The following is a 12,189-nucleotide window of genomic DNA, read 5'->3' on the forward strand; positions in this document are numbered from 1 at the left end:
TATTTCATTTATGTAAGCCGTCCTGAGGCTTTCATGAAAGGACGGCATATAAATATTTTAAATAAATAAATAAAATTATTTATCAAAATTTGAACAAGAGATTCAAAGGGATGTAAATTTTACAACCGGTTTCACGAAGCTTCACAAATGTTCAATATGCGCACCGCCTGTGACATGACACATGTCAAGTCGGTAGTCCACCTCCTGCCAAACCCGCTGTATCATGTCTTGAGTAACATTGTGTAACTAACATTAGTTAGTTTTTACACATTTTGTTAAAATTTGAGATCATTTGAGCGAGAATTGGCTATGTTATTAGACTACAAAATGTCAATCTTTTTGGGACACCCTGTATATTCTATGTCAGCTGCAGCAGGCAATTTTGTGGTCCTAGCTCAAGCTCTATACTGAAAGTGGTAAGGTTCTGTTCACCATTCCTCCACACCCTTCCCATATGTTCCTGGTAGTGTTTTGTGTCTTTTTCTGCACCTGTAATAGTTTTTCTATGTCTCAAATTGGGTAGACTGGCCTACTGGTCCATTTTATTTGGGGCAAAAACCATTCTTGGATTGTTACAGCCTATCTTCTAGACTCAAGGGCAGTGGGTGGACTTCAGGCTTGCAGGATCTACTTTATTGTTGTTCTTTCTAAAACCCCAAGGTCCACCAACTGGAGATGTTTGAGAATGCATAGATACACAAAAATATACCCCTGGTTACTTCCCTTTGCTAGGTTTCTTAATTTTAGTAAAACAACTTAAGGAGCAATCCTATGGCCCCTAGACATTGTCTGATAGCCATAGGATATTTGGGTTTCCCAAATTTGAGGTCAGAGTATGCCAATCTCAGAGTTAGTGCTTCAGCCTCAAAGGTGGAAATCTGTACTCTGTTGCCCCTCACAGCCAGTAGGGAATGAAACACACGAGGTGCACTTCCATTTTGGGAAAGTAAAGGGATAAAATGGGTGGTTCAGTGGTCAGGGAGGGTAGGAGGTTGGAAAGGCTAGGGTATGAGCTATCCCGAAGCTGCTTCAGTCTCTTTTCCTCCCCCTCCTGTAGAGCAGGAAGAGAAAGAAATGCCCTCAGCAGTTCCTCCCACTCTTCACAGAATGCCAGTAAGCCTCTGAGTTTCAGAGCTTGTGGGCATTGTGATAGGATTATGCTCTTAGACTAGGAAATTATTTTGTTGGTATTATTGGTATTTGTTGGTATTATTGTTATTTTGCAGCAGTTATTTTGTTGGTATTATTGTTAAATAATTTGGAGTGAGAAATCCTTGCCAACCTGCTGCAAATCACTCAAAGGTCTGCCAGTGGATTCTGATCTCTCTTCTGCCTGCTCGTATGCTAGATGGTTGCAAAGACTTTGTCTTCAGCCAAAAAGTACTAAGAATGTTGATGACAGTTCTTTCATGTTCCCCTTTCCAAAGCAATGCATAATGCCAAGTCAGTTTTTTATATTGTGCCACAACAATGCTCAGATATTTAAAATATTTTTGGAATTAAGAAAGAAGACAAAAGAGCCCTCTCTATTTCTGTTTTATTCTTAGAAGCAAATGGCAGAAAATTCATAGGGATAATTGTTGAACTAAAGGTATACAGAATGTATTGATTCATTTGCAGTACATTGTACAATGCTGGCACCTTTAGAACAGGGTAGAAGAAATTTAGACACCAGAAAGTATTCCATTACCAGAGGTCCCAGGGTTCAATAGATCTGGTTCTGCATCACCAAGCCACCCATTTAATTTTATGTAGGAGGGAAGTTTTATTGATGATAAGCATCAGGTTTGGTGTGACACGCTCCATACCTAAGTATTGTCCAGTACAGTTGCCTAATAAAATGTGGCCAGGATCCTACTTAAGGTGTAGCTAAAGCCTCTGGGCATGCCTAGTAAGGGCTCCCACCTTGTTTCTCTGAGCAACAGATCTTCACGATGTGTTCAACACTACTTTTGAAAGTTCTTTTGGTTTTTAAAATTGTTTTCTGAGTAGAATTGAGAGGCATAAGCACTACACAGTGTGGTGTAGTGGTTAAGAGCATGGGACTGGGACTCAGAGGATCTGGGTTCTAGCCCCCACTGCAATGGAGCCAACTGGGTGACTTTGGGCCAGTCACAGACTCTCAGCCCAACCTACCTCACAGGGTTGTTGTTGTGGGGATAAGATGGAGGAGGAGATGTAAGCTGCCTTGAGCCCTTTGTAGGAAAAAGGCAGGATATAAATCGGGGGGGGGGGTAAATAAATAAATAAATAAATATCTACTTAGATGCATGGAGTTATTTTCAAATATGTAAAACAGTGCTGTTACTTTTAATTTGATTACCATACAAAGACATCTAAGACTTATCTAGCCTAGAAAATATGCATAAATAGCCATTTGTAACCACCCTTTTTTCTATGCTCAACAAAGCTCCCTTCTTCATTGGCTTCTTGTAGATTTTCGTCAGTGGGCTTTTGATAGGCTTATAGCTTGAGGCTGTTCTCTGGTTCTTTCCTTTTTTTTTTTTTTTTTGGTCTGCCTGTTGGAACATCCCTCTGTCCAGATTACCACAATCTAAATCACAGTAAGTAATTTGTGACATGCTCTTAGCTTCTAACTTCTGTTCAATAGCAATAACTCACATAAACCTTCAAACCAATCCATCATTTGTGAGACAGTTGATTTTGTCTAACGGTACTAAATCCATGAACTTGGAAGAAAAATGCAGTTAATGTACATGGTCAGCGCTACAGCAAACCAGGAAGTATGTTTCACTAGAAATCTGTTTGATTTGCTACCAAATTCAAAAATTCGGGACTGAAGAACAAATGCATGTTGTTTCTTAGTGCCTTTTCATATCTTGACTGTGAGCATTAGTTAGTAGTAGTTAGAGATAATTAGTAATCATTTGAATTATTTGTCCTATAAAATGTTTGCTCTTCCCCTCTATACTACCAGGTTTCTTACAGCATTTAAAAAAATTCTAAACAGTCACTCTCTTCCTCTTCACCTACTTCCCTTAAATATCAAATAAATTGTGCTATCTGGTGCAAATTCACACCTGTAGCTGGTGTGAATTTTATGCAAGTTTCTGTGTAACAGGTTCTATAAATATCTACAAGGGCTTTTTGCAAGGTGATATGTGTAGCCTGAGGCTGTTCTTGTTGACTTCGAAGTAAATTCCATTAAGTTGAATAGTATTTAATGTTCAGTAGGTATGCATAGGATTTGCAAAATGTACAACATAATTTTAAACATGTCTATAATAAGATTATGTCCTATTGAGTTCAACGGGACTTAACTTTTAGGTAAATCTTTCCCAACCTGTTGTTGTCTTGACCTGTTGAGTTACAACCCCTGTCATCCCTGGACAGCACTGACATACTGGCTGACGATGATGGGAGTTATAGACCAATGCATCCAGAAAGCAACAGTTTGTAGATTATAGGGCTGCTACCTTACATTCTTGTTTCCCTTTTGCAGCAGTTCACTTTTGTTCATTGCTAATTGATATCATAAGGGGATTTTTAAAGAAACCATATTTAACAATGATAAGCATATCACAGGCTATTTAGAGTTAATTGAGCAGATCCCTAATTGTGGCACTTGCTTTTTCCAGTGTAAGATGAGCAGCCCAATCTTACGCATGTTTATTTATAAGTCCACTTTTGTTCAATCAGACTTATTTCCACACAAGTGTGCACAGGATTACAGCCTAAAGTATCAGGATGCTGCTTGCTAAGCAAATGGGATCCCCAGTTAAAACAAAGAAAATCACTGTGGGGTTAGTTACGATTGTGTGGAGGGCAAACATTCTCTATTTGTTGTCAAAAGTTTCTTTCCATCTCAAATTGTCTTTACAAAGAAAGAAAATGTAACTGCTCAGTACTTTCACTCCTATGCTTTCATTGTCCTATGCTGCACCTTCATCTGTTCTTTTGCACTAATAAAATGGAGCACTAGTGCAACAGGAACTAGTAGTTCCTAAAGTAAGCATAGAAATGAGGAGCAATGTTCATTTTCAGATCACGAAAATCAGCAAAGCTCTCTTTTGTGAGCTCCACTGCCCTACCCCATCTTGGAAACAAGGCACTGCTGGTTGCTTCCAGCTTTTCCAAAAACTTCTAGTTCCTATTGCACTAAGCTGTCCATTCACTAGCAAGGAGGAAGTATATGATCATGTCCATTAAATCCAGGCTTATCAGTGTAGGATCCTGTCCATCGATTTGAATTCAGATTTAGACATACTTAGAGTAGGTCAATTATAATAAATTGGACTTAAATTAGTTATAACTTAAGCCGAATTGATTTCTGCTGATCTCTAAGTCTAAATCTAACCCATATTTCTTACAAAAAAGAAGGAAAAGCAGTTTTCCCCTAAATCCTTTAACTGTGTACGTTTGCAAAGACATTTTAAGAACTTCTTTAAACAAGCTATAAACAGGGCTAGGCTGGAGGTATAGGTAGATCGTCTGGCTGGTATATTTGTTATTTTCGGGAGACTGGCAATAATTTCATACTCCTTTTTTAAAAATAATAGCAGCAACATGGCTCCCCTGCCCTCCCTAAAATTGTACTGCTGAAATGAAGAATGCTGGGGGATTGTGTGTAACTTGGAGTGGAATTGTGTGTGCAAAAACTGTGTTCCATTCAGTTCTGGCCTCAGAAACCTTTAATACTAAGTGTTTGTTTTTTGTAGCAGAGTCCAGCTGGTAGATCTCCGGGTTATAGTAAAAACAAACAAAAAGGTGTTGCTTAACCAAGCCTGAATTGTGCCCAATTCTACTGTATAACTTAAATTATTCCTTCACCACTACCATAGCTAAAAGACTGTCACTCTCGTTTTTTTCCATCTGTATTTCAGTTTTCATTGCATCTTTCCATTATAGAAAACTGTGTCTTCCAAGCTCTTGTCTGAATGAGTAACATTTTCAAGGAAGTTGAACCAATCCCTTTTAGACCTGGCAAAGCAGTTAGTATTAGGATAGGGTCTGTTAAGCTGGAAAGCCTTGAAGTGAGACTTAGTAAACCTGAAACTTGGTTGAGCTTAGAAAAAAGCTGTTATTGATGGATGGGCTTTCATGCAAACTGTAATGCCACTCTGTAGCAGAGTTCCAGTCTTTGGCTTCTCCAAATGGAGTGTATGCCTAAATAAGCAAATCCTGCCAAATGCTTTTATCTACACCTAACATTGGGAGGAACAGTACACATTGACTAATTGGGGTTAATGACCAGCCTGTTTAAGGATGACGCTGCAGGGGTAGGAAAGGGTAAATGCCATATTTGCAAAGATTGCAACAGATCGACTGCTTGTCTAAGTAAAAATTTTAACTCGTTACAAAGGCAGCCTATGAATTTTCTTGTGTTTGTGGATTTCAATATGCATATTTAACCCGTACAAACACCAAAACAACAGTTCTATTATTTTTAGTGTTGGCAATTATTTTAAATGTAGCATTATACATATAAAACTATTTTCCTGTTATGGTTCAATAAAAATGAATAGATTATTGAATACACAAGTATGTTTCACAATTACAGTTGGTTGCTCCTGCTATATGAATCTATAGAAGCATCTACAAGAGCTTTCATCCTGCATTAATGGACGCCCTACTTAGTAATTAAAACTTTTATTAATGCTGACCTTGGATGCAATCGATGGTTCTTTTCAGCTCTTGACATTTATTCTGTTGCCTTTTAAAGGCAGTGGGACCAAATTTATTAAGATAAAAGGTTCCACGCTGGATCAAAGGATTAAAGAATCCTTTCTTTTCACCACTGCCCCCCCCTTCTGCTATTTGAACCTGTATGTCATTATTCCTCAGAAAAGCAGCCATATTCCTAGTTGCTGTGAAATGTGCAAAGCAACTGCAACAGATCCTTTTAAAATATATTGCTGACTGTGTACTTTAATGCAGAGCATACCTAAGAGCAGCTTTTTGAACTGTATGGTAAATTTTGTGTATCTCTGTTAAGGGCTGCAGTTGTATCATCAGATAGCAAGAATAAGCCCCAATGAGCACACTGGGGCTTACTTTTACATAGACATGTATAGCATCGCACTGTACATTTCTTGGCCTCCTCTAAGCCTGAAATGGTACCTTTGTTTCAAATAATACCCTTTATAGCCCAAACTTTGATTAACAGTAACTACTTGAATTGGAGTACATGTCTTTCCTTTTTAAAAAATAATTTTATTTTTAAAAGCTTACTAATACAAAAATAATACAAGGAAACAATACAAGATACACAAAAGAAATATGTAAAAGAAAATCACCTTTAGTGTACCCCTCCACTAGGACAAGTACAGTATTTTTCCTTCACTTGTCTGTTCTTTCAGAAATACCTCCTTCAATCCAAAATTGCATTGAACACATCTTTCTATATAGTATTGTTTGTTTTGTTCTCGCTAGAAGGCTTGTTATTCTACTCCCATAAGACTATTTATTCCAAATGGTCCAGGAAGAAGCATTTTCTACACAATTTTGAATCCAGATAGTATTTCTAATGAATTTTGCTCCATATATATTTTGGCAAGAATTATTTCTATCTTGCTTCTTTCCAATGATTGGCATTTTAGGTTGCAGAGTCTAGAATACATTTTTTCAACTTATCCTAAGGCTGGCAACCTGCAGCTGTATTTTGCTTAACAGGAATTAACCCCACTGAAATTAACGAGGCTTAGTTTTATAGAAACACATACAGGATTTGCCATATATGTGATGATATGCATGTTACTTGCATTTTATCTTTTATAACAACATTATAGAAAACTACAGGGTATATAGGTGACTGCCATCTATATACCAATGATAAGAAATGTTTTTGGCTCAAGGGCTAGATTGCCACTCAGGAAATTTCCTGGGAGAGCACATACTAGCAGTAGGTGTGGCCACCCCTCTCTCTCATACACCTCTCACAAACACAAACCATTCCGCTCCCTCCCTCCCTCTCCTTCCCAGTCCTTGTTATTTATGCAGATCAGCTGTGGGGTAGAGAGGGGATTTTCCCAGCTCATCATTTATGATAACATGTAGAAGACTGTGATTTCTTGGTAAAAAGTTAGGATTGCCTGATGAATTGCCACAAAAACTGCCCAGAGAAAAGGGGCAAGGCTTGAGGACAAAGCCAGCAAGCGAGATGGGGAGCTTCTGCGGACCATATCCAGCCAATAGAACAGAGATTCCCTGTGCTTCCTATAGGCACTTAGGTGGAAATAAGCCAAATTGAACTCAGTGGGGCTTAGTTTTGAATATGGCATATTACTAGACTACACTCATGCACCCACATGCCTGAGAATGTGTTCTATTGAACCTGTGGGATTTCCAGAACTTAGGTGTAATTATCACAGAGAGAGCAGAATTGGTGATAATGTTTCTTGGATCCTTGCATTAGTAGAAATAACTTTGTGATCAACAGATGTGCTAGTTGTGGAGTCCCATTTCTTACCATTATTATTATTATTACATTCCATTACACTGTGTTACTTTTATATCCTGCCTCTTTTCTTCTTGTAAAGAACCCAAGGAGGCTTCACAAGGAGCTCCATCTTATCCTCACAACACCTTTGAGACATTAGCTTAAGAGTTTATGACTGGCCCAAAGTCACCCAATAAGCTTCATAGCCAAGCGAGGACTAGAACTCAGATTTCCCAGGTCCCCAGTCCAGCACTCTAATCACCACACCAAAAGAGGTGGTGCAACATCAGTTACATTAATTTGTATATAGTACTGTTGTCTTATCACCACTGACAGTAGCTTATTGCATGGACAATCTTGTACCAATCCTGAGTAATAGCTTTAATTACTGCTGCTATGAATTGCCAGTGTGGATGGTTCTGTTGTTACTTCTGCTGGAGGTTAACAACTGAAGTAGTATATCACCAGTGCTACAACTGTTTATATATGGGATGCAGGAAATTATTTTATGCATCCTGCCATACAGACAGCAAGGCTCACTGATAATAGTAGGAATTAGAGTCACTATCATATGTCACCTGTGCTACGTTCGGTGGGTGTGAGCAAGCACAAAATGTCACCTAAAGAATTTTGCAAAATGCAGCTAACTGCAGCTGCAACTTTTTTTTGGCTTGTTTGTTTTTTTACCAAGTGTGAACCTCAGCTTTAAAGAAGCCTGTTCTTCTTGACATTTTGAATGAAATTTGCTACATGAATTGCTAGAGGCCTGTGAAGGAAGTTAAACAGATAAAAGTTATGCTTTGTTACTTTATGCTGGCACTATCAGTTAACAGGAGAGGAACCAAACAAAAATTTATCTCATGAAATACACAAAGCAATATTCTTTGCAATACCAGTGTGATATAGCAATATGGTACTTTTAGCTACTAGCAGTGTTACAAAGGTTAATGTGCAATCTCTTCTCTGCCTTGCTTCTTCACAGACCAATGGCTGACCAAGTGCTTGTGATAGGCAGTGGAGGCAGAGAACATGCTCTGGCTTGGAAACTGGCACAGTCCCCTCACGTGCAGCAGGTTCTGGTAGCTCCAGGAAATGCCGGGACAGCTAAACATGGGAAAATTTCCAATTCAGGTAATAATGAAACTATGAACTAAACTGAGATTAACTAAGCTGGGTTGAAATGTTTCAACCATTTCTGCTGATAAATTGTTGGATTTCATAGGCAGCATCCAATAGCGCATTGCACCTCCACTGATTCTGTTGTGTCCCTGCTGATTCTGCCCCATAAGCAAGACCCTCTGCTTGCACAACAGAGCAATCAGAAATGAGCATAACCAGTCCTTAAGAACAGATTTTGTTCCAGACCTTGTGCTGTGCTTCCAAAATGTAGGTTAGGGACATTCTCCTGCTTCCCTCTCCAGTTTAAACCTTGGGGGAGCATTTCAGCATGAAAAAGGAAAGAAAGGCTTCTGTTTAAGCTTATCCTGTGGGGTGGTGGGGAGAAAATATTTGTATAGATGCACTGCAAAGGTTCTCTAGAGCCCAGCGAAGCTGTAGCAATGATCCCTTCCCACTCTAAGATGGAGAGGAAGGCTAGGTCTTGTTTTTTGTTTTGCAGTTCCAGGATAGCCATGCTATTCTGAGATGCACAGCAACAAACCCAGCCCTACTTCATTGAAACTTGGAGCTGGTGAGAAGATAGTATTTATATCTGCAGTTGCACTGCACTCCACTTTGGAAGCCTAGTAGAATTGTGACTATGATCTCCTATCCTCTTCCTTAGCTCCAAGGTTTGGAGGAACACAGGGGCTCATTATATTCTGCTGTCATCACTGGTGGGCAGCAAAATACTTACCACTGCAAGCATGATGGATGAAATTGTTGACCCATCTTTCTGCATCTCCAAAAAGAACATCCAGATGTGGAAACTTGTTTCCACATGTACACCTCCTTTGCTGGATTGGGGCACTTCATCTCATAGGCCAAAGTTTTTAGCTGCAACTTTACGTACACAATAGAAGTGTCATTTTTAATTTCAGCTTGTTGCCAAATTTCTTCTCAATTTTAGAAATGTTTTCTGAATCATAAGAATCATTATGCTCTATTTAACTGTGGTTGCATTAAGAGAATGAGATATTCAGGGCATTCTCGTGGCAATCATATGATCTGTCCCGGCCATAGCATCAAACTAAAATATTTGCTGCTGCTATTTATTACATTACATTTGGTTTCCTCTTTAAATAACCTTCTCTTTCACATGACAAGTCCATGCTGCAGTCAAGATAACTGCATCTTCATTTATATTTTAAGAGTTCCTATGGATATTCTCAGTGAAGAAGCAGAAATATCATCCATATATGGGGAGACAAACTCCTTAAAATACTAAGAATAAAAAACAGAACCTTAGCTTTTGATTTGATAAGGTTTTAGAGCTTATGATAAATGGGCACTATTTTTTAGTATTGCCAATGCCACACATCCTAAAGAAAGGCTCATAAGCTGTTTCTCTGTAGCCTCAGATTATGCACATCTTTAAGATGTGATCTGTCCAACAGAAACATGCAAGTGCACATTCATCAGATAATTCAGATTTAAGAGTTATAGTTCAGAGAACTGCAACTTGAGTTCAAAATGGTTGTCTCCTGTGTGACAAACAAGGTATGTTCAGGTGTAACACCAAATCCGATCCTGGTTTGTGGCAAATCATGTTTGCCATTTCATCTGAACAGGCAAGCTATGGTTTTCAGTAGCTGATCAAACACCATTATAAAGCTCCCACTGGGAGTGAGCAGCACATTTCACCTTACAAATGCCTGTAGGACCAAGAGTGTACCTATAAGTACTTGCAAGGATTGGAGCCTGCATAATCATGCAGTACAGCTGGGAGGCTCTATAAGGGACTTCCCTGCACTGTTCACCTTGGCCACAGCAATGTGGATCTTAGTGGTGGCTACGTCATGCTTCTGATCCTGCTTGCCATCTTGCCTTCAACAGTGCCTTGTCTTCTGTCAGCTCCTGTTCTTTGTCCTTTCTGACCTTGCCTTGTTCCTGGCCTTGCTTCACCATGCTGGTGTTTGACTTCACCTTTCCTCTCTTCTGCTATGCCTTGTCAATACCTGATCTTTGTCTGTTCCTGCCCTTACCTTTGGTTCTACTTTTTCACCTGCAGCACATAGGTCTTCTCACCAAAGCACTGCCATTATGCTGGGGTTGGGGTTACATAAGAAATCAGCTTTTCTGTAGATGTTTGGTTCCCATGGGAAGGAAAGTGAAACCATGCCCATCTCACACTGCTTCTTTTCTATAACTACCCATACTAGTTGTGAGTTGCCATGTCCTCTGAACCCAGCAAGCTGGGCTTCCAAACCACCCCAGAACCCTAAACCAAACCTTGGGTTGTTGGATATTTCGCAAGCCACCCACCTTGCTGGATTTGGAGGACACAACAACCTGTACACACCATGAATGATTATAGAAAGGAGGTGGACATGACTAGTATGTGGGGGCTTCTTCCCTTCCCCAGTTGTGTGAACCCAGTCACTGAATTTAAATGAGATAAAACTTCCCTTTTCTTCCACATTCAGAGGACTTTAGGGTGGGGCACTATTGGCAAGCACAAATCGCAGTTGCCTGGTAAACCAGGCTAACTTTTTTGGACCCTAAGCCTTCCTATACCTTTTGACCATGACCTGTGATGCTTCATCACTGAATCAGGAGAGACAGAAGATGACTTGTATGGGAAGAAAGTTAAAAAGTTAGATTGAGGAGGCATTTCCTAATATCCTCTGTATTTTCCCCTAAAACTGTTAACCAAGACCTATTCCCAAAATGTGAAATAATTCATTAATACTTTGTGAAATAATGAAATCTCTGATTCTTTATTAAATGGGGCAAAAGAGAAAGTAATTTAATGCAACTTATTCCAAATGCTTTTCCAATATTGCCAAAGTGGTAAAATATGGTTAAAATAAATGTTTTCTCAGTATTTCGTAATGTTATTTATTGTTGACTATATTTATATCCCACCTTTTTTCCTTTCAAGGAATTCAGGGTGTCTTATGTAATTCCCCTCCTATCTTATTCTCACAACCACAACCCTATGAGGACTAAGACTATCTGACTGGCCCAGTGAGTCCTTATGCCATCCTGAAATCTCACACAGCCCCTTTTGGTTCCCATACTTCTCTGTTACGAGGGTTATGGAACCCTGATGAGGAATAACATTATAGGAGGAACAAAGTCTTCGTGTTTAAAAAGCCAGGCCAATGAAAAGGTATTGCTTCACATCTGCCTGTTTCTGCCTTGGTAGCTCCCCTTGAAACTGCCCAATTCTCATCATGGAGAATGACGAGGTAAGAGGTTCTCTTAGCCAACTGACTCACATGACCCACTATACTTTAGACTTTGGAATTATTTATTCTTGACAAAGGTCAGAGAGTAATGTTGTTCTGTGCTTTTCTATCATGTATTCGGCTCATAAGCAAATGTTGCTCTGTGTATGTGTGTGTGATTCTTACTAAAACTGCTGTTTTTCTTCCATAGAATACCTTTGCAAAAAGTAGTGCAAACCTCCCAACTTTATTCATTAGCAGTTACCCTGTTGCCAGAACTTAAGTTGTCCCATGGCTTAATATTAACTTGCTGGATCCTAGTCAGTAACCTATAACCATTCAGTTGCAGTTAAGTTACATGTCTGTGTGTTGTGACTTGCAGCTTTTGCTTTTACATCCAGGGCATCACAAACTAGATCAGTCAAGGTTTTAAATGCCTCGGTTGCACCATTCTGGAGC

At 39.3% G+C, this 12,189-nt stretch overlaps 1 protein-coding gene across 2 annotated transcripts in view; it reads left to right on the plus strand.

Annotated features, from left to right (window-relative positions):
• GART (phosphoribosylglycinamide formyltransferase, phosphoribosylglycinamide synthetase, phosphoribosylaminoimidazole synthetase) overlaps positions 1-12,189 on the plus strand; it is a 42,707-nt gene that overhangs the window by 5,387 nt on the left and 25,131 nt on the right. Inside the window, exons 1-2 of one of the 2 annotated variants that reach the window (XM_044442392.1) lie at positions 2,492-2,564; positions 8,382-8,530. In XM_044442392.1, coding sequence (XP_044298327.1) covers positions 8,386-8,530 — 145 coding nt within the window. In that variant the 5' untranslated portion in view covers positions 2,492-2,564; positions 8,382-8,385. Of the gene's footprint in view, positions 1-2,491; positions 2,565-8,381; positions 8,531-12,189 lie in introns of those variants that run through there. The other variant, XM_044442390.1, reaches the window with a different exon arrangement.

The sequence above is a fragment of the Varanus komodoensis genome, unplaced genomic scaffold, assembly GCF_004798865.1.
Source record: "Varanus komodoensis strain SLA01 unplaced genomic scaffold, ASM479886v1 scaffold4, whole genome shotgun sequence".
NCBI lineage: Eukaryota > Metazoa > Chordata > Lepidosauria > Squamata > Varanidae > Varanus > Varanus komodoensis.